We start from the raw sequence: 27,821 nt of genomic DNA, 5'->3' as shown, positions 1-27,821 counted from the left end.
GTAAACATTTTATTTCTATTTAATCAAATGCAATTTCCTACCTGACAAGTATCTACTCCACCTTCTAGAAAGCCAGCACACAGCATAGATGGCTTTATAACTCCACCATAGACGTATTTCGTATTGCAGACTTTGTTCGATATGAGAGGGACCCCGGCATAGTCCATTGTCTGTGATGTGTCACCTGTAAAAGATAAAAGGCAAATATGCAAAGACTGATAGACAGCAAAACCTGATGCAAATATTATAATTGTATCTATACATGTTCCCTTATACTACTACACCCCTTCTTTTCTCATCACCTATTTCTTCTATCCTGTCCCCTATTTCTGCCTACAGTCCTCCTTCCTATCTCCTGACCCCCCAAATATCTCTCACTAACTCTCTGCACACCTCTGCATCCCTATATAAGCTGTTCTACCATCTACAGTACCCCCTACCACCCTCACGTACACATCCCCCACTCAGTTTATACTTATCCCCTCAGTCATATAAACATGTATAATTTGCTTTCATTATCTATTTTTCCATTATTCATACAAAATCTATTTTTTAATTCACAAATATCCATAGTTATTTAGCCACTAATTCCAATACTCACTTATAATATCTTATACCCAGGGGCATAGTGTGGGCGGAGAAGTGCAGCATGTGCTACGGGAGCTAAATGAACTGTGGGATGCCAGCAGGTGTCTCCTAGAATGTAATTGTTACCTGCAACCACTTTCACCAACTACGAACCCAATTGCATCTCATTTTGCGCCATCTACAGATCCCAAATGTATCTCTTCATCCACCATCTACAGATCCCAGCTGTATTCTCTTCATCCACCATCTACAGATCCCAGCTGTATCTCTTTATCCACCATCTATAGATCCCAGATGTATCTCTTTATCCACCATCTACATATCCCAGCTGTATCTCTTTATCCACCATCTACAGATCCCAGTTGTATCTCTTCATCTACCACCTACAGTTCTCAGCTGTATCTCTTCATCCACCATCTACAGATCCCAGCTGTATGTCTTTATTCACCATCTACAGATCCCAGCTGTATCTCTTTATCCACCATCTACAGATCCCAGCTGTATCTCTTTATCCACCATCTACAGATCCCAGCTGTATCTCTTCATCCACCATCTACAGATCCCAGCTGCATCTCTTCATGTACCATCTACATATCCCAGTTGTATCTCCTCATCCACCATCTAGAGATCCCAGCTGTATTTCCTCATCCACCATCTATAGATCCCAGCTGTATCACTTCCTCCACCGTCTATTAACCTAAGCTCTTGCACAACACCACCATCTCATTTTGCACCAGCTACAGATCCCAGCTGTATCGCTTCATCTACAATTCCCAGCTGTATCCCTTTATCCACCTTCTACAGATCTCAGCTGTATCCCTTCATCCACCATCTACAAATCTCAGCTGTATCCCTTCATCCACCATTTATAGATCCCAGCTGTATCCCTTCATCCACCATCTATAGATCCCAGCTGTATATCTTTATCCACCATCTACAGATCACAGCTGTATCCCTTCATCCACCATCTACAGATCCCAGCTGTATCCTTTCATCCACCATATACACATCCCAGCTGTATCGCTTCATCCATCTATAGTTCCCAAATGTATCTCCTCATACACCATCTACAGTTCCCAACTGTACATCCTCATTCGCCATCTACAGTTCCCAACATGTACCGCCTCATTCCCCATCTATAGTTCCCAGCTGTACCTCCTCATCCACCATCTACAGATCCCAGCTGCATCTCTTCATGTACCATCTACAGATCCCAGTTGTATCTCCTCATCCACCATCTAGAGATCCCAGCTGTATTTCCTCATCCACCATCTATAGATCCCAGCTGTATCACTTCCTCCACCGTCTATTAACCTAAGCTCTTGCACAACACCACCATCTCATTTTGCACCAGCTACAGATCCCAGCTGTATCGCTTCATCTACAATTCCCAGCTGTATCCCTTTATCCACCTTCTACAGATCTCAGCTGTATCCCTTCATCCACCATCTACAAATCTCAGCTGTATCCCTTCATCCACCATTTATAGATCCCAGCTGTATCCCTTCATCCACCATCTATAGATCCCAGCTGTATATCTTTATCCACCATCTACAGATCACAGCTGTATCCCTTCATCCACCATCTACAGATCCCAGCTGTATCCTTTCATCCACCATATACACATCCCAGCTGTATCCCTTCATCCATCTATAGTTCCCAAATGTATCTCCTCATACACCATCTACAATTCCCAACTGTATCTCCTCATCCATGATCTACAGTTCCCAACTGTATCTCCTCATCCATGATCTACAGTTCCAAACTGTACCTCCTCATCCGCCATCTATAGTTCCCAACTGTACCTCCTCATGTACCATCTATAGTTCCCAATTGTACCTCCTCATCTACCATCTACAGTTCCCAACTGTATCTCATCCACGATCTACAGTTCCCAATTGTATCTCCTCTTACATGATCTACAGTTCCCAACTGTACCTTCTCATCCACCATCTATAGTTCCCAACTGTACCTCCTGATCTACCATCTATAGTTCCCAACTGTACCTTGTCATCCACCATCTACAATTCCGAACATGTACCTCCTCATTCCCCATCTATAGTTCCCAGCTGTACCTCCTCATCTACCATCTACAGTTTGCCAACTGTATCTACTCATCCACGATCTACAGTTCCCAACTGCACCTCCTCATCCACCATCTATAGTTCCCATGTGTACCACCTCATCAACCATCTATAGTCCCCAACTGTGCCTCCTCATCTAACACCTACAGATCACAGCTGTGTCTCTTCTTCCACAACTTACAGTTCCCAAATTGATCTCCTCATCCACCACCTACAGTTCCCAACTGTATCTCCTCAAACACGATCTATAGTTCCCAACTGTACCTCCTCATCCACCATCTGCAGTTCCCAACTGTACCTCCTCATCCACCATCTATAGTTCCCAACTGTACCTTCTCATCCACCATCTACAATTCTGAACATGTACTTCCTCATCTATCATCTATAGTTCCCAACTGTGCCTCCTCATCCACCACCTACAGATCCCAGCTGTGTCTCTTCATCATCACTTACAGTTCCCAAATTGATCTCCTCATCCACCACCTACAGTTCCCAACTGTACCTCCTCATCCACCATCTACAGTTCCCAGCTGTATCACTTCCTCCACCATCTATTAACCTAGGCTCTTGCACAACACCACCAGGACAACCATTCACAAGTTAAGCATAAGGACAGCTAGGGTCCAAAGCTGCAGATCAGCCACAATATTCTTCCTAAATGTCCTTCTCCTGTGTTTAGCCAACAGATACCCTTCATAAAACAGATACAGTATCAACATAATGTATTCGACCATCTTGACATAAACCAGGGAATTTTTATCTACTGATCGATAGTTTCCCAGCTCACTTATCATGATCTATATAAAATTGTTGACAGTGATATATATATATTCATTTTATCTGATAAATTATTGATTAAAGGCTTGAACTTTTATTGTTTAAAAAAAATGTCAGTCTTTTTTTTTTTTGCAGTAGGACAGGAGATGGAGGGTAACACACACTCACACTTCAATCTGTTATTTTGTTTTGTTTTCTTGTTTTTTTTTTTCTTTTTCTCTTTGTCTTGAATACCGAACCTTTCGCCTGTCTTGGTAACTTTGCCACCTGCTGCGATCCCATAGCTGTGCTGAATCGGTAATAGTACAGCCATCTCCATGGCAACTGTGTGCGATGCAATGAATTCAGCAGCAGGCATTTAGAAGAAGAATAAGCTAGTTCTTAATCCCTCATTTAAATATCTTTCTGAAAGGCAGCCCTAGCAGATCTAGCATTTCAATGATAACAAAAAAAAAGGTGAAAAAGCCTGGAGGAAAATAAGAGGGGAAAGGAAAATGAAAACACGGATCCCTAGGACTCGGCAGCCTTTCATAGCTAGCATTGAGAACATAGAAAATAATATTCTAGCACATACAAGACCTTTTATGATATGGATACAGAATGCGCCATGCAGACATAGTGCAGTCCGCTTGTATAACTCCACTGAGGCAGAATACAAAATGACTGTAGAAGTAAGACTGAGACTGTATATAGATATACTCTCACGGATAAACGGGGGGTGGGCGTATAAGACGATGGGTTATATTTGAATTGAAGCCTTGTTTTTCTTTTTCTGTTGAGTTATAGAAGTCATATAGAGACTGAGGAGGGATAGCTGTATGTATCACACACTGCGCTCTTCATACACAAAGAGGCCGTTAGGAGAGCAGACTCCTGAGCTAGAAGAAATATACAAAAATGACATAATGTTCATATTATTGAAACTGCTTAAAAAAATACCCTGGTCCTCATTTGGAGGGGTCTGGCATGGCAGTTGTTGTCATGTCAACTTGCGTAAAGTCGACACGAGCATGTCGATATGCTGGAAATGGCAACGTGCAGCAAGTCGACAGTGACCATTTCATCATGTCTAAATTGATGACATGTCGATGATAGACTGTCAACAAACCGTCCCTGATGGCCCGGCTGTCACTTTCCTGGTCCCGGCGCCTGTGGCGTCTCCAACGTCGTGGCGCCAGCTCCTGGCGGTCATGTGACGAGTAGTTTTCGCTCACATCTGAGGAATATCCTCCTTCTAGTGCCTAACTCTAACCTCCATTACCCGCAGTCTAACCCTAACCTCCCCCTAACCATCCTGGTGGCACCTGACCATACCCGTTAGCATTCTAAGAATGTTGATATTTGACCTGGCATCATTTCAGATGTCAATATTGTGAACATGATGATAGTCTGGGGATGTAACACATTGAACCATGTCGGCATTCTAATGTCGACATTACACATGTGTCCTCATAAGTCTAGCGTCCATATGCCATCTAGTGCGGCAGACTTGCCATGTCTTATATGCCTGCGGCTGAATGAAGCATGGCATATTCAGTCGCATCATGGCGTATTCAGTTGCAGCATAATGCAGGTGCCGAAGAGTGTAATACCACTTTCTGTGCAGCAGGTGTCACTTTTCCTAAACTGCAAATAGCCAATGAAGGGAAACTACAGTACTGTACTGTATGTTTAATAAATGTTGTATACTATAGGAAGCGGTATAGTTTTCATCAGTGGAGCACTGGCCACCCAGTGGATAAGCTGTGTATAGCGCAGCATGGAAACTCTCACGTCTTAGCGTACATAGCATGGACCCTCTCGCGTCTAACTGTGCATGGCATGGACCCTCACGCGTCTTAGTGTGCATGGCATGGACCCTCTCGTGTCTTACCGTGCATGGCATGGACCCTCACATGCCTGAGCGGGGACTGGTGGGGGGCGTATAAATGCAGCCAAAGTAGAGAAAGTGCATGTCAATGCTAAAGGCATCCCCAGGCGCGCCGGGCCCGGGTGAAGGGGGCGTGTCCTAGCTGTGGAAGGCGTGGCCACGCCCCTTGGGGGGGAACATGTTTGCACATGCCGTGGGTGCTGTGAGACCCTCAGCCCAGCACCTGGCCAGTGGGGGGCACAGTCAGTGTGATCGCTCCCCCCACAGGCATAGGAGACTGCTGCGGCTGCTGTTTAGCGAGCAGTCACCCAGTGCAGCCCAGCACACAGCAGGGTGTGCTGGACTGCTGTGATGTAAGAGGGAGGGGGGACAGTGCCGGAGCCAGGCCCCCGCTGACTTGCAGGTACACAACTCTGGTACAAGCTGACAGCTGATGATAACGACGGCCTCCTTGTATCTCATGTTTTGACCACATCTAAGACACACCGAAATAGCCAAATACGGTAAAGCTGCGGCAGCTCCAATCTACCAGCAGGAATTAGGATCACAGGGAACTGAACACTCTTTTTTTTTTTCAAAAATAAAACATGATTCATACTCTGGGCCTGATTCAGTAAGTATCGCTATGGCGATCACCGCTGCAAATGTGCACCGAACCCAGCGGCGAATATATGCTAATGCTTTCCCAAGCTCAGCCGGCATAAAGACGCCCACTGCTGCTTTCTTATATATGTCCAATGTCGCTCTTCTGCGTAAACATTGGTACCATCGACGCACATCAAGTACGCAGCATTTACACCAAATCTGACCAGCTGCAGATACTGCGAGTCTCCTCGCACACAGAGAGCTCTCATGCTGCATATGCAATCGCGGTGGCTAATTTATGCACGCCCATGAAACGGCGCTTGCGTGGACAGTCACGCCAGCGTTTTTCCAACCACTCCCCCATCACCAACCCCCAAACACTTACAGACTGTCACTCACTCTGCGATGGATTCCTCTGTGCGTCTGTAATCGCAGCGGGATCGCAGCGCAGATTATACGCATGCACAATGGCTAACAATCGCTCGATCTGCGTATGTAGTTGCATTTGCGGTCGCTGCTGAATCAGGCTCTTTGTTTGGGAAGGGGAAGGCGGCTGATATTATTATTAGTATAGCCTTGAGTTTTATAATTGTGTCATGTTCAATTTGCCTTTAACAGGCTCCAAGTGACTTGGGTACTTCTAATCCTACACTTTCCTGCCACTTCCTGCTGTAATGTATAGGAGGTGGGTACTGAGAATTTCTGTGCTCACAGTGAAGCCACACACCCTTCCATATATTCATGACGCATCTGCTCCTGGTGCCTGCAGCGAGTGGGAGACCCGTTTGCTATCAGCTGTAAGTTTTTCTTTCCCTGGGGCATATATTATATTTGCACTTATATGTAAATTGCGCTCAACTCTGAATAAGGGAATAAGGTCCACTATATGCATTGATAACATTAAACTAAATTTTATTTAATCGGAATGATCTATATGTAAATACTAGAGATGTTCGCCGACCCTGGTGTTTTGTTTTTGATTTTGGATCTGGATTCATCTTCATGTTTTGGTTTTGGTTTTTCATAATCAGCCTCACATGTTTTGGTTTTGGATCCGGATTCATCTTCATGTTTTGGTTTTGGTTTTTCAAAATCAGCCTCACATGTTTTGGTTTTGGATCCGGATTCATCTTCGTGTTTTGGTTTTTCAAAATCAGCCTCACATGTTTTGGTTTTGGATCCGGAATCATCTTCGTGTTTTGGTTTTTCAAAATCATTCTCACATGTTTTGGTTTTGGATCCGGATTCATCTTCGTGGGTTGGTTTTGGTTTTTCAAAATCAGCCTCACATGTTTTGGTTTTGGATCCGGATTCATCTTCATGTTTTGGTTTTTCAAAATCAGCCTCACATGTTTTGGTTTTGGATCTGTATCTTTATTTTTTTTTAAATAAATGAAAAAAGAAACAGCTAAAATCATGTGGTCATTTTCACCTGTTAGCGTGTAATCCAAAACCCGAGTTTGTTTTTTAAATCCCGCGGGAAGATCCGAATGATGACTCGGTTCAACTCAGTACCCCAAAGTGACTCGGAACCCCTACCAGTTGTTGTCTGTTCTCTGAGAACTGGACCCGCACATCTCTAGTAAAAACATAAATCTTTTACAAACTACATGTCAGGTGGCTTTTGGTGATGCCGGATGGTGCCCACGCAATGCCTGCTGGTTACTCTCCAATTTAGTACACAATTAAGATTAAGTAAAGTAGCATTAAGAAACTAAAGGAAAGTTCCACTATACACATCTCAAACTGTTACCATCTTAGTCAGAATATTTATTATGAAGCAGGTGATGCTGAAGTAGTGTCTGGAATTCTCCAAGTCAAGGATTGTTCTACAAAAGATGTGGAGACCCAGATTACATCACGACTCCCCCCCCGCTGTTATCTTCTTCCATGCAGCACTTCCTGCACACGTGGGGTGGTGCACATGTCAGGTGGTGTGCGCAGCACATGTAACACGTCAGCAGGGGAAGGCGGGCACACACATAGGGGATGGAAGGGGTTGAACGGGTTTGTATGATCCCTTACTGGGAGCAGTTAGATGGCCAATAGGAGGGGGTGAGGGTCTAGTTCGTCACTTAGTCCATCCCCCATTCTGGACCACAGGAAGGGTGTTTGGGAAACTGGAAGTGCGTCCTGTATGATATGGGCACCATTCTACAGTAGCAATTGTCATGTTTACTGCTAGTAATTGGTGCTGGACACCCACCATAACCGAATCCGAACCAAAACACCTGAGGGTGGTTTTGCCAAAACTAAATTGCTAAAAGTTTTTAAAAAGAGCTAAAATCATGTCATTTTTGCAGTTCAAAACCCGGAATTTGGATTTAAAATCCTAATTCCGAACTGCGAGAAAATCAGAACCGCGACCTGGATCTGTCCGGATTCATGAAATTGGTGTGGATTCGGATTTCTGGAGAACCAAGCCGCACATCTCTAAAGGCGCATATCCACTACACGATATAAATGAACGATAACGATATCGTTATCCTTCATCATCCGCAATATAGTGCAGAGGATATGCTGGCAACGACCAGCGATGCGCTCTCCCGCTGGTCGTTGTCGGCATCTGTCATTGCCCGAACTTACTGCCCAACCTGACGATATCGTCAGCTTGTGCAGGTTCAGGGATGAGGGAGGGTGCCGGCACTGACCGACATATCATTTAGTGTGGGCACAATATCCACTGAACAGTGTAATGAACGATTGAACAATAACAATGTCGTTATCGTTCAATCGTTCATTAATCGTGTAGTGGATATGTGCCTTAAGGTAGAATGAAAAGAAATCCACAGAGTTGTTCATTGGCTACTTTTAAAATGTATTTATTTATTTTAGATTTTTAAGTGTAAAATTAAATGTTTCCTGTGCACAAAGTTTTTTTAAAGATATTTTTGAGTGAACATGGAGGTCACCGGCATATTTACTATAGCCAAATAGGGCTGCCATCAGAAATTGTGGGGCCCAGTCAAAATAGGCAGGCCTCCCCCCAGGGTACAGGGCAGACTTCAGTGGGGCTGTGGATAATGTGGGTTGAGCTACTTCAGGGGTGGTGCATCAATTGGTGCGTAAACCACAGATGGATAGACATGGTGGAGGGGGGGCATGGGCAGGGAAGGATTGACATTAATGGGGGGGGCACAGGGCAGGGAAGGCTTGACAAGCGGGGGCACTGGGCTGCGAAGAGTGGACTGGGGTGGCAAAGGGCAGGGAAGGCTGGTTGGTCTGGGGGGGCAAAGGGCAGGGAAGACCAGCTGGACTAGGGGAGAGGCAGGGCAGGGCAGAGAAGGCAGGCAGGTTGGCTGGCTGGAAATGGGAGTGCCGCAGGGAAGACTGGCTGGACTGGGGCAGGGAAGACAGCTGGCTGGACTAGAAAGGGGAAGGGGGTGCAGAGAAGGCTTGGTGGACTGGGAGGTGGGGTGGGTTGGGCAGGGAAGGTTGGCTGGCTGGCTGGACTGGGGAGGACACAGGGAAGGCTGGCTAGACTAGGGGGGGACAGTGCAGGGAAGGCTTGCTAGACTAGGGGGGGACAGCGCAGGGAAGGTTGGCTAGACTGGGGGGGGCAGTGAAGGGAAGGCTGGCTAGACTGGGGGGGACAGTGCAGGGACAGCTGGCTAGACTTGAGGGTTGAGGGGGTTAGCGCAGGGACGGCTGGCTAGACTTGAGGGGGACAGTGCAGGGATGGCTGGTTAGACTGGGGGGGGAACAGTGCAGGAACGGCTGGCTAGACTTGAGGGGGACAGTACAGGAATGGCTGGCTAGACTTGAGGGGGACAGCGCAGGGAAGGCAGGATGACTGGCTGGACTGGGTGTTGGGGGGGCAATGCAGGGAAGGCTGGCTGGACTCAAGTGGGAGCACAAGGCAGGGTCAACATACCTGAGAGAGAGGGAGCCCGGGTGGCAGCGGCAAGGAATGCACCGGGCGGCAGGCAGAGAGAAATAGCATCGTCGCTGCATCATTTGAACTATGATTGGCAAACACTGCTGTTTGGCTCGCGGCCTGCTCCATAATTCAAATGCCGCAGCGTTGATGCTCTTCCTTGCCGCTGCCACCCGGACCTAATCTCTCTCTCCGGGCCAATCGAGTGTTTATGTACCTCCTTCTTCCGTGGCGCCCCAGCCTGATATCCAGCAGATTTTACCCTCTGGGAAATCCTCTCCATAATTCGGAAGGCAGATCGGTTGTATTAACCCTGGTAATAAATGAAACAGTTCTATTTAGCAGAATATTTAATGCATTCTAGTTTTTTTTTTACAGTATTAGCATAGTCTTCAGACACAACAGGCAGCTTCATTCAGCAGAACACTAATTTGTATAACTCTCTGTCAGTGGGATCTCAATACAGATTCAACCAAGCTCTAATATACCAGAAAAGCAATTTGAAACCGCTTTTTGCTTGCACTTCACATAATGCCCACAAGATGGCGATCTGTGACTGAATGCCCGGATACAATCTATACAATGAACTGGGAATATAACATTGGCTCCTTCAATTCCTAACAATCTACTTCCTACTGATAATTTCTGAGCAAAACATTCAGACATTCAAAAATGCTATGTTCCTTATTTTATTCCTATCTGCTTAAAGAAGTTGTTAATCTTGTTTTATGTTTTTGCATGTGCGCTAATTACTGGCTGCTTCTGCATGTAGTCCACAATGCTGAACAGCTTTGTTATTACACTGCAATTTAGATGTGATTTTGGACACGTCCCTCCCAAATCTAAATTTCTCTGCACATACACCTGGACAAAACATGCAGCGCTGGGAGTGGGCAGATGGATTGTCCAGGTGTATAGTTACTTGCTCCAATCGCTGAGACATACAGAACAGCTCTGCCAGGCGATACAGGGGGCGTGGCTAAATCTGGGATGCATGGCCACACCCACTTTGGAAAAAAAATGACATGTCCTCAGCCACATATGGGGCATTTATCTTCCTCTGCAGCCTGCTTGGGCCCTTGCATTACAGTAAGTATTTGAATTATTTTATTTAAAAATAAAAATCCAGACTGTTACCATTGAATGTAAAGGGTGTCGCCAGTTTAATAAGTGCTATGTCATTGGACATGGAGCTGGACTTGTATTTGCTGTGGTAGATGATCTTCTCCACCAGAACAGAGTTGGTGGGAGGTTCCAGGGGCTGATTCACCAATCCCACCTGTACACTCCACGACTCTGGAAAATACAAGCTGCAAATCAAGCAGGGGAGAGAACTTAAATACAGCTCACAGTCATATTGTTGTTTATGTGTAGTTCCATTTATTTTTATGTCTAGTAAAACATGGACATAAGATTTGCACAAGTAAACAACTTTAGCAAACATTTTCATTATACACAGTGTACAGTTTTATCATATGCAGTGGGTGATAAAACTCGTTGCGTATGAGAAATGGTGCTCCAGCCAATCAGCCCCCAACTGTCACTTTTCAAACAGATGACAGTTGGGAGCTGATTGGCTGGAGAACTATTATCATACGCAACAAGTTTTAAAACTCGTTGCGTATGATAAAACTCGTTGATAAATGGGCCCCATAGTTTGGTAGGAAAGGATGAAAGGGTGACATGGAATTCGGGACCCACTTCCTCCTTTATCTTTAGAATTAGAAAGGAGATTTCAGATAAGCTTTATATATTCTTTCTTAATGTACAGGCATGTTACATTGTTCATTATTTTGTATATGTAACAGAATGTGCACTCTTAATGTATGTTGGCTTTGCATTTCTCTTTTTGGTGCAATGAGGATGTTGTGTGAAATATATCCTACAGAACAATAGATGGCCACATATTCTCTATGAGCACAGTTACATTAAGAAGACATAATCCCTCTCCCGCATACGAGATTTTGCCCGTGCTGCTCCCTACCTTTGGAATGCTCTCCCTCTCCCTATCAAACTCTCCACAAATCTTCAAACGGGCTCTCAAGACCCACTACTTCATCAAGGCCTTCCAGCACTCATCCTAACCCACCTCATGCTCTTTCCTCCCTGTCTTCCCCTTCTGTGTCACACCTGTCTGTCTGCCCCTCCCCTTAGAATGTAAGCACTGACTAGCAGGGACCTCTTCCCTCATGTGCTTCTCTTTACATTGTCTTCTACTCTTTACTCCCCATTAGGGCACCTAACACGTGACGGCCAACTCCTGGCTGCTTATTGTGAGTGCTCTAATCGCTATTGCAGCAATGTATATAAATCGTGACCTTGTCCTACACTGTAATGTACTGTAAGTTACTTGTTTCTTGTTCACCTATTAGTTCTATGTACTATGTAAGGAGCTGCGGAACACTTGTGGCACCATATAAATAAAGGATAATAATAATATTAGGGATGTAGGCCCTCATTCAGAGCCGCTCGCTATTTGCGGTCGTTCGTTCTAAAACAAGGGGTGGCTATTCAAATGAACCGTTCGCTAATTGCGGTCTGTTCACGCCTCTAAGTCTGAACAAGCGAGCAAAACTTGCGGTTGTAATTTTTAAAAATACGCCCCCTTGCCGCTCGCACCATACGTCATGTCCGCTATTTATTAGATTAATCGAGTACATCGAACAGCGTATGAACTGCTCGCTATTCTTGTGGCTGGTTTTTTCAACCGCTATTTTGCGAGCAGTTCTGAGTAGAAAAAAAACAAGTGACGTGGTAATGACGCTGCTGTATTAATTATGCACTCCCTTAAAACGGCCGTTTTGACCTTTAAGCACGCCTGCGTTCGAATTCCACACCCCCGTTTTCAAGCACCTTCCCCTGTTACCACTCACATACGCCTCCTTCTGTCACTCAAAATAGCAGGCATTCGCTATATAGCGAACAAACGATTTTCGGCCGCACTGACTGGTTCGCGCATGCGTATTAAAATCCGTACGCATGCGCAGATGTGCGAACATCGGTCAGAACGAACGAGCGGCCGCTTACGAGCGGCTCTGAATCAGGGCCGTAGTCAGCATCCCAGCTGATGAGATGCCGATGGTCTAAGTACCGGCACCGGAATCCCGACAGGAGTCTGGATCCCGGCTCCAGAACACCAACTGTCAGCATCCTGATGGTAAGTATCGAGAATTAGGGGGAGGGTTAGCTGCTGTGTTAGGGTTAGGCAGTAAGGGGGAGGATTAGGTTTAGGATGCGGAGAGGGTACAGGCACTAGGGGTGGGGGGAGGTTAGGCACCAGCATAGGAAGGTTAGGGTTAGGGTAGGGAGAGGGGGAGGGTTAGCATACCAACCAACAAGTGTCGGTGTGTTAAACCTGTTGGGATCCCAGCATCTGAATTCTGACCGCCGGGATGCCTACTGCCGGCAAGCCATACCCAGCCCCATAATTACTTTGTGTGTTAATGACACTCCCCGCAATACTACGGTGCTCACAGGACACAATCCTGCTCACTCTTTTGGGTGGAGTTACACTATATTTTTTTTTTCTGTTAGTTTTGTTCACTGTGGTTCAAGGCACTGTGGGGGAGATGTACCTAGCCTTGGAGCACAGCCTGTAAAATGGTAGCTAGAAGCTGATTGGTTGATACTTTATCTCTCTCCACTGTATCTCTCTGCAAGGCTTAGTACATCTCCCCCTGTGTGTTTTATATTTAAGCAATGATTGGAAGCACTTGTGCACTTTATTTATACAGATTTATACTATGTTACTTTCTTTTTTGTTTTGTTTTTATGCTGATTGGTACAACTCTGAGGAAGTGACTACAGAGACCAAAATAAGTGCACAGATGGACCTCTATTGCCATAATTGTGTTACATACACACTTTACTTCATTTATTTTATTATCTACAGTCAGATGCATAAATATTGGGACATTGACAGAATTTTCATATTTTGGCCTCTATTCACCACCACAATGGCTTTGAAATGAAACAAACAAGATGTGCTTTAACTGCAGACTTTCAGATTTAATTTGAGGGTAATTACATCCAAATCAGGTGAGCAGTGTAGGAATTACAACGGTTGCTATATGTGCCTCCCACTTTTTAAGGGGCCGAAAGTAATGGGACAAACTAAACAATCCTAAATCTAACTTTCACTTTTTAATACTTTGTTGCACATCCTTTGCAGGCAATTACAGCCTGAAGTCTGGAACGCATAGACATCACCAGATGCTGGGTTTCATCCCTGGTGATGCTCTGCCAGGCCTCTACTGCATGAAATGCATGCTCAATCGGATTCAGGTCAGGGGATTGACTTGGCCATTGCATAACATTCCACTTTTTAGCCTTAAAAAACTCTTTGGTTGCTTTTGCAGTATGCTTCGGGTCATTTTCCATCTGCACTGTGAAGCGCCGTCCAATGAGTTCTGAAGCATTTGACTGAATATGAGCATATAATATTGCCCAAAACACTTCAGAATTCATTCTGCTGCTTTTGTCAACAGTCACATCATCAATAAATACAAGGGAACCAGTTCCATTGGCAGCCATACATGCCCACGCCATGACACTACCACCAACATGCTGCACTGATGAGGTGGTATGTTTTGGATCATGAGCAGTTCCTTTCCTTCTCCATACTCTTCTCTTCCCATCACTCTGGTTGATCTTTGTCTCATCTGTCCATAGGATGTTGTTCCAGAACTGTAATGACTTTTTTAGATGTTGTTTGGCAAACTCTAATCTGGTCTTACTGTTTTTGTGGCTCACCAATGGTTTATATCTTATGGTGAACCCTCTATATTCACTCTTGTGAAGTCTTCTCTTGATTGTTGACTTTGACACATATACACCTACCTCCTGGAGAGTGTTCTTGATTTGGCCAACTGTTGTGAAGGGGTTTTTCTTTACCAGGAAAATAATTCTTCTGTCATCCACCACAGTTGTTTTCCGTGGTCTTCCAGGTCTTTTGGTGTTGCTGAGCTCTTTGGTGCGTTCTTTCTTTTTAAGAATGTTCCAAACAGTTGATTTGGCCACACCTAATGTTTTTGCTATCTCTCTGATGGGTTTGTTTTGATTTTTCAGCCTAATGATGGCTTGCTTCACTGATAGTGACAGCTCTTTGGATCTCATATTGAGAGTCGACAGCAACTGATTCCAAATGCAAATGTCACACCTAGAATCAACTCCAGACCTTTTACCTGCTTAATTGATAATGAAATAACGAGGGAATAGCCCACACTTGTCCATGAAATAGCTTTTGAGTTGATGGTCCCATTACTTTTGGCCCCTTAAAAAGTGGGAGGCACATATAGAAACCGTTGTAATTCCTACACCGTTCACCTGATTTGGATGTAATTAATCTCAAATGAAATCTGAAAGTCTGCAGTTAAAGCACATCTTGTTTGTTTCATTTCAAAGCCATTGTGGTGGTGAATAGAGGCAAAAATATGACAATTCTGTCAATGTCCCAATATTTATGCACCTGACTGTATATGTGATTATTGCACATAATACACCAAGTTAATTGCCTAGGACCAAGTAATATTACTCAGACAAGAAGTACCTCAGTGATATCACTGATTAAAAAAAGTAGGATTAATAACATACAGAGCACTCCTTAGGTTTTTGGATCAGTCCAGTTTTAGTCCCGATGTAGGGTACCCGACTCGTTTTTGTATGGAATAACCCTCAACTTCACCTGAAATAATTATAGGTTGTTTCACAACAAACCCCTCAGACACGCTGTGTTGGGAAATCCACTGGACTAATCTAAGCAAAACCCTAAGGAGTGTAGGTTATTAATGGAAAGGGAGGACACACACTACATCTCAGGGGTGTTTTACAGGGGATCCAGGCAAAATCCCGACAGTAGGGATGTCAGCACCGGAATCCTGACACCTGTCAGAATCCTCGGCACCGACATCCTGTCTGCCAGCATCCCAACGGTAAATACTGGGGTAAGGGGGAGAGTTATAGGGTTAGGCACAAGGGGGAGTGTTAGGTTTAGGGTGTGGGGAGGGGGAGGTTAGGTTTAGGCACTAGGGGAGAGGTTAGGTTTAGGCACCAGGGAGGGAGGGTTAGGGATAGGCACTAGGGGGAGGTAAGGTTTAGGCACCAGGGAGGGAGGGTTAGAGGTAGGGTTAGGCACTAGGGGGGAGGTTAGGTTTAGGCACCAGGGAGGGAGGATTAGGGTTAGGACTAAGGCGAGAGGTTAGGTTTAGGGTTCAGGGAGGGGGAGGTTAGGTTTAGGGTGTAGGGAGGGGGAGGTTAGGCTTAGGGAGGGGGAGGTTAGGTTTAGGCACCAGGGAGGGAGTATTAGGGGTAGGGTTAGGCACTAAATGAGGAGGTTAGGTTTAGGGTTCAGGGAAGGCTTTAGGCACCAGGAGGGAGGGTTAGGGATTATGGTTAGGCATTAAGGGGGAGGGTTAGGTTTAGGGTTCAGGGAAGGGGAGGTTAGGTTTAGGCACCAGGGAGGGAGGGTTAGGGGTTAGGCACTAAGGAGGGAGGTTAGGTTTGGAGTGCGGGGAGGGGGTAGTTAGGTTTAGACACCAGGGAGGGAGGGTTAGGGAGAGGGGGAGGGTTAGGATATTGACCGACAAGTGTCGGCATCCTAACCCTGTTGATATGCCGGTGCCGGGATCCCGACCGTCGGGATCCCGAGCACCAGCGTCCCCTACCCAACCTTTTTAAAGACCCATGTTAAATTTGTGAATTTAATGACTTTTACACATGAACCTGAGGGTAAGAGGGTGGGTGGGGGGGGATAAATCCTAATTAGCACCAGGAAATATAGTGTGGAAATGAGGTTACTACAAGGTGTGCACAGGGCTCCTATCTTAGGTGTCTTTTTATCAGCAATAGAGAGAGATCATGTAACACAGCTTTTGGTTCTTCTTCATAGGGCGCAGAGAAGGTGACGTGTAACAAAAGATGGATATAGGGAATGTTGATCGTTACTTTGTAGTTGGGAGTTGCAGAATGTATTCAGCTCAGCCTATGGGGTGTAGTTACTAAGCAGTGTTAGGAGACAGAGTGAAAAGTGATAAGAAAGTGATAAGGTACCAGCCAATCAGCTCCTAACTGCCATCTCACAGGCAGTGTTTAAAAAATGAAAGTTGGGAGCTGATTGGCTGGTACCTTATCACTTTTCACTCTGTCTCCTAACACTGCTTAGAAACTAGACCCCTATGATTCTATTGTCTAGTGTTACACTGTAACTAGCAGAAAACCAGTTTGCTGGAAAGTAAGGGACATATAACTGTTTAGGGCGATCTTGAATGTTTTTAGAAGATGCTGAGCTGGGAATTTGTGTCCTGCTCTGTGAGCATTGCCTCAGTGCTGATAACCCGATCCTGTGATACTTCGTACATATGTGCATTACCCTATAGTGACTTGTAACTTGTCTCATCATAACTTATAAAAGTTACATTCTGCTTAGAAAACAGCAATAACAAATTCCCTACTGGCATAGTAAATTGCTTTATAGCAGTACTCGCTTTCACTGATACTACTGTTGTCATGTAAAGAAGACGTCTTATAGCAGCTCACACTGACATAAACATTCAGATGAGATCCCACTGACAGGGAAACACAAACACGTTCCCAGACACAACAGACTCACTCAGACAGATGCATTCTGTACAATGACAGCATTGTCATTAGTATGTGATGTCGTCTTGTATATCTATTATATAATGCAGTCCTGTGTGCCCAGTATACAATGCTGTTTTGTATGTCCATTATACTCGTATAATGTTGTCCTGGATAACCAGTGTATAATGCTGTTTTGTATGTCCATTATACTCACAGTATGTTGTCCTGGGTAACCAGTATATTATGCTGTTTTGTGTGTCCATTATATAATACTGTCTTGTGTGTCCAGTATATTATGCTGTCTTGTGTGTACAGTATATTATGCTGTCTTGTATTCCCAGTATATAATTCCTGCGTGTCCAGTATATAATGCTGTCTTGTATATACAGTAATGCTGTATTGTGTGTCCAGTATATAATGCTGTCTTGTATGTCCATTAAATATAGTAATGCTGTCTTGTGTGTCCAGTATTTAATGATATCTTGTATGTCCAGTATATAATGCTGCCTTGGATGTCCAGCATATAACATTGCTTTGTGTGATCAGTATATAATGCTGTCTTGTATGTCCATTAAATATAGTAATGCTGTCTTGTGTGTCCAGTATATAATGATATCTTGTATGTCCAGTATATAATGCTGCCTTTCAATGTCCAGCATATAACATTGCTTTGTGTGATCAGTATATAATGCTGTCTTGTATGTCCAGTATATAATGCGGTCTTGTATGTCCAACATACAATATTGCCTTATGTGACCAGTATTTTGCTGTTTTGTATGTCCAGTATATAATATTGCCTTACATGACCAGTATATAATGCTGTCTTGTATGTCATATGTATAATATTACCTTGGAGGTCCAGCATATAATATTGCCTCGTGTGCCCAGTATAAAATGCTGTCTTACAGTATATGTCCAATATGCAATATTGCCTTATGTGACCAGTATATAATGCTATCTTGTAGGTACAATATATAATGCTGTCTTGTAGGTCCAGTATATAATACTGTCTTGTGTTTCCAATATAGGTCCAGTATACAATGCTATCTTGTAGGTACAGTATATAATGCTGTCTTGTAGGTCCAGTATATAATACTGTCTTGTGTTTCCAATATAGGTCCAGTATATAATGCTATCTTGTAAGTACAGTATATAATGCTGTCTTGTAGGTCCAGTATATAATACTGTCTTGTGTTTCCAGTATAGGTCCAGTATATAATGCTATCTTGTAGGTACAGTATATAATGCTGTCTTGTAGGTCCAATATATACTATTGCCTTGTGTGACCAGTATACGACTCCTCTGTGACCTGTATGCGATGCAGCCATATGTGACTCTATATATGGTGCAGCCTTGTGTGACCCTTTGCGAACTTCTGCTCTTCTGCAAATGCAACTATCTTTACACACAAATCTATGTGCCCCAATGGCAATCAAGGTGCACAGAGGCTCAAAAGTTGCTGAGTGGCCCTTTTGCGCTTCGTAAATTACCTATTTTGGAGACATATAAAACCTTGCTCTGCTTAGAGTGGAGTCAACCTATGGTGTCTCAGTAACTTCACTTGTTCCTGGTAATAGACTCCATTATCATACCTATTGGTTCATCCCACAAAATGGCCGCCATTGCTCTGTCTAGATCAGTGATTCCCAACCTCGGTCCTCAAGGCACACTAACAGTCCTAGTTTTAGTGATATCCATGGTTGTGCACAGATGGTTAAATCAATATAACTCAGGTACTAATTAAGTCACTTGTGCTCAAGTATGGCTATCCCTAAAACCTGGACTGTTAGTGTACCTTGAGGACCGTGGTTGGGAACCCCTGGTCTAGATGATACACGGGGAGAGGTTTTCTCTGCACTAGGCGGATGACCCTGAATATGTCTCACTGCAGAATACACTACTACTGAAAGTGAAGACCTTGTCTGCCGACACTTACTCGTACACGCAGTGAGCCGCGGTGACTATCCATTGTGCGCTAATAAGAGAGCCACCGCACAGATGAATTCCTTGGAAGGTCAGGCTGGCTTGCCAGGGCCACTGTCCATCTGCAGAAATGTTCCCGCCCACTATACGCGCTGACGTGCTGTAACTGGGTCGGTTTCCACAGACTGCAAATAAAGCGAAACTGTTATAATGAAATAAATAACAAAACAGTACAGACCACAGGCCTGGTGAGGTACTAGGGGAACACCATCACCGGGCCCCGGGGTTCCAAGGTTCAGATGGGCCTCAACCACTTAAGGGGACACAAACAGCCAATATAAACTGTAGGAGTATTTAAATTAGAACCGCGTCAGCTTGGTGCAACAATAGCAACAAATGTAAACAACTCCCCCATAGTTACCCCACGTAGGGGAAACTACAGAAGTGCGCATGCGCCTGATGATGCGCAATGGCGGGCGTGATGACGTGTGGCCCGCTGCGCTTCTCCTTTTGATTCTGCCTAGGAGCAAGCGAAGCACCAACGGAGTTGCAGCCGCCAGCAGCCATAGGGATTCAGGTAGGAACTGCGCAGTTTTCATATCCCGCCGTTGTTACCGCTGCCGAGTGCGACGTTAAGTTAGGCCATGTTAGTAAGTTATGAGTGGGGGGGCCCAAAGACATCAGTGTACAGGACCCCAAGATTTCTGATGCCGGCCTCTGGGAGCTGTAGGGCATGCCCCCAAACCCTCTCTCTGCAATAGAATAGACGCTGGGCGCATGTACACGGCATCTATTTACCTCTTGCTCTGGTAAGCAGTGCAGTGGGTAAAGGGAGCCTCCCAACCCCTACTCCCCACCACCATTGCGGGACACTGTGGCTGGCGGGTGGGACAGTGGGCCTAATTCAGACCCGCTCGCGAGCGCTGAGCACTCACAAGCGGGTCGATGTTGGCCCAGTCGATGCCAAGCGGGTGCTGAGCACTCACAAGCGGGTCGATGTTGGCCCGGATAGTGACGGCCAAGCCGTCGCTATTGGTCTCGCTACAAAGGGGGCGTGCTGTCGATGGTGAATGACCGCACGCCCCCTTTGGTGGGCGTGCCGGGGGCGTGGCTGGCCAGACGGAGGCGTTCCCATGGGAACGCCTACGGTCTGGGTCCGGCCCCACTGACATCACAAATGATGTCAGTGGGAGTGCTCTGGGCTCTGATAGAGCCAAAAGCACTCCAGGGCTTGCAGCAACGAGACCACAAGGGTCTCGTCACAAGCCCGATGGTCGCGATGGTCTTGACCATCGCGACCATCTTTTTGGCTACTCGCTATAGCTGTGGGTGGTCACCCACAGCTATGAGAGCGGCCTGTAGGCCGCTCTAAAATTAGGAAGGACGGCCCTGATTCAGAGCGAGCGCTCTGTCAGAGCGTACGGCTCTGAATCAGGACCAGTGTCCGAAAAGCGGGACTGTTCCTCTAAAATCAATTGGGACGGTAGGGAGGTATGGTTAGAGGCACCCTGCAAGCCATATGCAGGGGTGGTGGGGCAGAGAAGGTGCCACCCACAGGGCCCTGGGCGACGGTACCATTCACACACCCCTAGTTTCGGCATTGCGTCGATGGATCAATCTTGCTGAAAAATAGGTGCTGCTGGGTGGCAACTGGGCAGCTACCATACGAGAGCCCGGAACTAATAGTGTCATGACGTATCGGCCAACTTCCGTGCTAGTTTGAAATGTGCGGATGGAGAGGAGACGCCGGTTTCTGAATGATCTTTTGTACCAAGCATGGGGTGGGTGTAAGTCCTGGTACTGATTATGGCGACTGCGGATGTAAGCACAGTAGGCCGCGCCGGCCTCCATGCGAAGACAGAGGGATAATCGGCACAGATGGGCGGATACATAAGGAAGTCAGTAGGCTGTCTGCCTTATATATGTGTGACTCAGCATTAGGACCATTACCCGACACAGACACTCCCCAACATGTCACCAGCATCCCCAGATTAATGACAAACACTCACCGAGGCATTTTATGGTGGTGACATATCCCGAGGAGCAGTGGTCCCTACAAAAAGAAAAAAAAAAGTGATACTGCAGGGAGGTTCTATATTATCTAATTACAGCACTTTACAGTAGGAGCCACTATTCCCATCACGTAGCAAGACCAGCGTTCATATCTGACACCATGCTAACTAACCCTTACATAACAGTATGGGGCTAATTGTGCTTGTGCTGGGGAGATAAGCGGTGCATGCGTATAAAGCAAAACCACAAACAATTCCCTTGTGTCGCTGCTGCATGCAGGAGGAAGAAAAGCTTAATTTCATTTATTTGATTAATCAATTAAAATATATAATATATTATGGATCCATTTACTCACGTGTCAAATAATTAATAAAGGTTCAATTGAAATGGGCTGTGAGGAAGGCTCACAGCCTTCTAACAAGTAGGCCAAGGAAAAGAAGGAGCTGGAAAACATGGGAGGTCTTCTCATACATGGGTGGGCTCTCAGACACCCCTCTCCTAAACCTTCTAATGAGAAGCTATTTCTACGCCATCTGAGGAACGCGATAAACAGGAGCAAGAAAATCTGATAAATATTTGCGAAATCTGAATGATACATTTGAAAATTTCCCATTTCCACTATTTTTCAATTACAAGACAGAGGTTATGAGATCCTCGATATAGAAAATTATTACAATCATCTTTCACGAGAAACCTTTAGGCAACCACTAGGCAAACGTAGGCAGCTGCCTAAGAGCGCCGGCCCTGCAGGGCGGTAGTGTGGACCGCGCATAAGTGCAGCCCGCACTACACTACTAGGAACAAACACACAGCCTCCGGTGCCGGTGGCTGTGCGTTTGCTTTAGCAGCCGATGAGAGTCAGACAGACTCTCATCGGCTGCTGCGCTGCAGCCCACTGCCGGAGCTGGGATGGAGCTCACTCATGAGCTCCATTTTCCAGCTCCTGCAGTGGGTGATGGGAGAGACGTCATGACGTCTCTACCATCATGCAAAGCGGCCCGCGGGGACTGCCGGAGCCCAGGGGACAGAGGAGCGGACGCTGGAGCACGGGATTAAGGTAAGTGGAGTTTTATTTTTTTTAACTGTGTGTTTGTCTGGGGGGAGGCTACTACTGGGGGGGAGGTTACTGCTGGGGGGAGACTACTACTGGGGGGAGGTTACTACTGGGGGCACTGCTGGGGGGAGGCTACTACTGGGGGGAGGTTACTACTGGGGGCACTGCTGGGGGGAGGCTACTACTGGGGGGAGGTTACTACTGGGGGCACTGCTGGGGGGAGGCTACTACTGGGGGGAGGTTACTACTGGGGCCATTGCTGGGGGGAGGCTACTACTGGGGGGAGGTTACTACTGGGGGCACTGCTGGGGGGAGAATACTACTGGGGGCACTGCTGGGGGGAGGCTACTACTGGGGGGAGGTTACTGCTGGGGGGAGGCTACTACTGGGGGGAGGTTACTACTGGGGGCATTGCTGGGGGGAGGCTACTACTGGGGGCACGATTACTACTGGGGGCATTGCTGGGGGGGGCTACTGCTGGGGGGAGGTTACTACTGGGGGCACTGCTGGGGGGAGGCTACTACTGGGGGCATTGCTGGGGGGAGGTTACTACTGGGGGCACTGCTGGGAGGAGGCTACTACTGGGGGCACTATATAAGGGGCACTGCACAGGGGGGGACTACTACTGGGGACATTATATAAGGGGCACTGCATAGGGGGACCACTACCTGGGGCACTATATAAGGGGCACTGCATAGGGGGACCACTACCTGGGGCACTATATAAGGGGCACTGCATAGGGGGACCACTACCTGGGGCACTATATAAGGGGCACTGCGTAGGTGGGACTACTACTGGGGGCATTATATAAGGGGCCCTGCATAGGGGGACCACTACTGTGAGCACAGCATAGGGGGCCACTACTGGGTGCACTGTATAAGGGGCACTACTGGGGCCACTGCATATAGGGGACCACTGCTGGGGGCACTGTATAAGGGCTTGTTTAGCTATCCGAGGGGAGGGGGGCGCAAGGCTATAGATATGCCTAGGGTGTCCAGAAACCTTGCACCGGCCCTGCCCATTGGCCTCTAAAAGGGTTAACCAGTCGTTGGGGGCTATGAAAATCCCTCCATAGCATAAAGAGGGATCTCAGTCTGTGCAGGCCAGATTGGTCCATAGCCTGTAAGGAATCTCCAGACTGCAGACCTGTCATACAGATGGGTCCATATACATCTAGCCTCCTGGCATGTTAAACAGCCCTTCTAGTCGTGCCATGCTGTGGCGTGACTCGGTAGCGCTGAGCGTCTTTTCGTGCGTCTTTTTACCTTTGACAATGCAAATAGGATGCACAAGCAGCTTCTGCTGCTTAAAACGATATACGGCATTCCTATATTCTCTGAGCGAGTGCGGGTGTATCTGCATGTGAAATGCTACGTTACAGTGTCAGCGGCTGTAACACAGTAACACTAGTGCGAATAAGATGCATTTGAAGGTAAAATGAAGCACAAAAAAACGCTCGGTGGTACCGAGTCATACTGAGCTCCCACATCGTGTGGCGCGACATGTAGCACACAGAGAATAGGTGTATGTGGGCACATCTGTTGTTCTGTTTTTATTCCTTTTCATTTTTTGAAATTATTTTGCATATTAATCTGTGTGTCCATTACGCAAACATTTTTTGTATTTGATGCATTGGAGTATTTTTGTACTCAGATTAAAATCCTTAATTTTAGTTCTTTCCAGGTACATATACGCCTGTAGGATTTCTAAGGTCTATGCTATATACACGTGTTACCTTATTGTTTGAAAAGTTATCATTGTGTGAAAGTTCTGTAGGATCCAAGGGCTACTTCTAATGAACCCTTGATGGTGGCTGTGGAATTGTGTTACTCACCGTAAGTGCTGATGTAACCATTAACCACGACAAGCTGTTTCAGATTGAGGTATCTGGGGACCGGCTGGATCATAACACATATCATAAGTCATTATTCCATCCTTATGCACTAACACCAACCTTGCATCGATAACATGTTGCAGTAACGTTGCCTGGGCTTCAAAATTTGCCGATTGCGTGATTGACACAAATTCTTGTCTAAACTGTTCTTCAACAGCATCCACTGGCAAGGACGTAGTGCTCATGAAACTGCAAAGGTCAGACAATATTAGCTAGGTACATTTTAGAATATTGCATCAGAAATCAGGAGAGGAAAATCATCTAAAGATGGCGTTATCTATCAAAGCTGAAAAGCATAGATTCGGAAAGATCGCCCCTTCACACATTCTAGGGATATTTTATTTGTTGCCCAAAACCTCATAAATTGCTGTTTTCTGAAAATTTATGACAACCTTATTTGGAACTTTGTAATGCTCTGATTGTCTATAGGTTGGTTTTACTTTCCGAATGTTCCAATGCTCTGATTACCTACAGACTGGCATTTATCAATGGTCTAATACTATTATTGGCTACAAGTTAGTCTCACTTTGTGTGTATTCAAATGGTCTCATTGGTCACCAGTTTTCCAGTTGGTCTAGGCCAGTGGTCAGGGAACAGGGGTAAATTACCCCACATGGGGTAAAAATGAAATTCCTGGGGGTAATGGACGGACAGCCGGGCATGCATATGAATCATTCTATAATATAGAATGATTCATATGAATGCCGGCTGTGCCGCAGGGAGGCTCTAAGTCGGACGCCACTGAGATGTTATTACCAGCGGGCGCCCGGCTCCTTCCCTGCAGCGCTGCGTTAGCCAGAGGCTGGAGTTCTCGTCTGAACTCCAGCTTCCGGCTCTCTCTATGCGCACTATGGGAGAGACGTCATGACGTCTCTCCCATAGTTCCGAGGAGCGGACAGGACGGCGGCGGATGCAGGAGCGGGGATTAAGGTAAGAGGTTTTTTTTGTACAAGCGGCACTACAAGGGCATTATATGGGGGCACTACTACAGGGGCATCATATGGGGGTACTGCTACAGGGGCATAACTATGGGGGCACTACTACAGGGGCATTATATGGGGGCACTACTACAGGGGCATAACTATGGGGGCACTACTACAGGGGCATAACAATGGGGCACTACTAAAGGGGCATCATATGGGGGCACTACTACAGGGGCATAACTATGGGGCACTACTACATGGGCATAACTATGGGGGCACTACTACAGGGGCATTATATGGGGGTACTACTACAGGGACATAACTATGGGGGCACTACTACAGGGGCATAACTATGGGGGCACTACTACATGGGGCATTATATGGGGGCACTACTATATGATTTCCTTCCTTTCAAATCAAGGGGGTAATGTCGACGTATCTAAATATATTCTGGGTAAAAGGTAAAAAAGTTCCCTGACCCCTGGTCTAGGCTGTCTGCAACAGTCCAGTCTCAAATCTCCTCCTGATACAGACAGCATCTTCAGGGCTGTTGAGAGCGAGGAAAGGAATGGGTACTGGGGGGGCATGGCCAAATCCAGGTGGCCTGGTCACACTCCCTCAAAAACAAAATATATATATATTGTGCACGGCCCCTCATGCTGCAAAGGGGAACATTTGTTCAGCAACTGACCCAGGCCCGTGGCGTCATGCACTGCAAACAAGGAATTTTGTACCCTTCAGCATCACTGGAAAGGGAGACAATGTCCCCCTCAGCAACTGACCCGGACCCTCGCCAGACTACTCCAACAAGCCTGGGCCTGGGTAAGGAGTACCTGACCACCCCACTCCCACCCTTCTTAGCACCAGTGGGCATGTTGACTATTAACAATGCATAGCCACTAGTAGCGAAGACAGCCTCTTCTTACTGCACCAGACATCACGGATTGTAGTTTGGTCTGTAGGTTCACATGTAAATTAAATTTTACCTTTATGTTTAATATAGTTCCACACCAAAAACAAATCCTAAACAGGGTGTACTACTAGACCTACAGAGCCCAATTACCAACAAGGCGGCCATGGAGGCCAACCTGGGGGCCCCCAAACTCAGGGGCCTATACAAATATCTACACCTCCAGCGTGGGAGCACTGTGGCATATGTGAACTGGGGTTTCTGTGTGGCATAACGCGAACTGGGGGCACTATGGTGTGTTCAGCACATTTCATGCGCTGGGAGTATTTACACATTTTACTTTGTAACAACATCATCAGCATATCGTATTGAGAATTGTATTGGTAGGCTCTCCCAGAAGTTAGTTTTCCTGGGTTCCCCACAAACCTTAATCCAGCCCTGTGCACTGGACCAATGCAGTCTGACACTTTTGTTGGAACACTGTGGATTAAGGTTCTACTTCGTAAACTAACACTTATCGCAATAAGATAATAAGTGTAGGGTCTTCTTTTTTAATCACCGCTTATCTAATAACTTACAATTTGGAAGGTCCCTACTCGTGTTCATGTGTTGGAGCGCGCCACTTCTATGGAACTGTTCAGTTTGAGATTCCAGTTCCACTACTATAACAGAAATAAAGGCTTTCTTTATATATATATATATCTCAAACAATACAAATTTGCTTATATCTCGCATTAGCAGTGAGATAGCTGCACCTCTTAGTGGACGCTCTGTTAGTAGAATCCAATTAAATAAAATACAAATAAGAGAGCAGAGGGCGCTGAAAGTCCGTTTAGTGATCTTAGTCACTGTACATATTCAATGAGTCCATATTTCTGGGATGAGGAATAAACTTCCACAATTGTACGACAAGGAATAGAATCGTTTCGCTGTTATTAATTCTTCTTTTGGGACCAAGGTTATTCCATGTGCTGAGTTCAGTGTCCAATAATATCTGGAGTTAAACCCTCTCACCAAGTAAAGGGCACCCACGAAGGAAGGCCCAATGGCCGTTTGTTAGTAGAAATCAGCATATTTTATTCTTGATAGAAATGTATACAAGAAAAAATTGCTTACACTGTATTCCAAAGGTGTCATATTGTTCACTGCCACTTAGAGAGAGATGGAACCAGCTCCTATCATCACCTCTCAGGTGTGAGCTTAAATGATAGAGCCCTCACAAAATGGCAGAAACACGGCACCAGAAATCGCTACGCGTTTCGCCCCTTAAATGAACTTCTTCAGGGGTGTTATAAAAAAAAATGCAGTTTAGATGAAAATAGTATCTCATACAGTTCACAGGAATGGAATGCAGCGTCACAGGAATGGAATGCAGAATTACAGGAATGGAATGCAGCATCACAGGAATGGAATGCAGCGCCACAGGAATGGAATGCAGCGTCACAGGAATAGAATGCAGAATTACAGGAATGGAATGCAGCATTACAGGAATGCAGCATCACAGGAATGGAATGCAGCGTCACAGGAATGGAATGCAGAATTACAGGAATGGAATGCAGCATCACAGGAATGGAATGCAGAATTACAAGAATGGAATGCAGCTTTACAGGAATGGAATGCAGCATCACAGGAATGGAATGCAGAATTACAGGAATGGAATGCAGCATCACAGGAATGGAATGCAGCGCCACAGGCATGGAATGCAGCGCTACAGGAATGGAATGCAGCGCCACAGGAATGGAATG

At 45.9% G+C, this 27,821-nt stretch overlaps 1 protein-coding gene across 1 annotated transcript in view; it reads right to left on the bottom strand.

Moving 5' to 3' along the window:
* TMPRSS3 (transmembrane serine protease 3) overlaps positions 1-27,821 on the bottom strand; it is a 60,171-nt gene that overhangs the window by 17,794 nt on the left and 14,556 nt on the right. Inside the window, exons 5-10 of the mRNA XM_088472544.1 lie at positions 24,304-24,432; positions 21,292-21,335; positions 19,296-19,467; positions 10,919-11,091; positions 9,999-10,094; positions 42-184 (exon numbers count right to left, since the gene is read on the bottom strand). Coding sequence (XP_088328670.1) covers positions 42-184; positions 9,999-10,094; positions 10,919-11,091; positions 19,296-19,467; positions 21,292-21,335; positions 24,304-24,432 — 757 coding nt within the window. The remainder of the gene's footprint in view (positions 1-41; positions 185-9,998; positions 10,095-10,918; positions 11,092-19,295; positions 19,468-21,291; positions 21,336-24,303; positions 24,433-27,821) is intronic.

The sequence above is a fragment of the Taudactylus pleione genome, unplaced genomic scaffold (assembly GCF_031769625.1).
Source record: "Taudactylus pleione unplaced genomic scaffold, aTauple2 ptg000126l, whole genome shotgun sequence".
In the NCBI taxonomy this organism is placed as follows: domain Eukaryota; kingdom Metazoa; phylum Chordata; class Amphibia; order Anura; family Myobatrachidae; genus Taudactylus; species Taudactylus pleione.
This window is presented reverse-complemented; position numbering and strand designations above follow the sequence as displayed.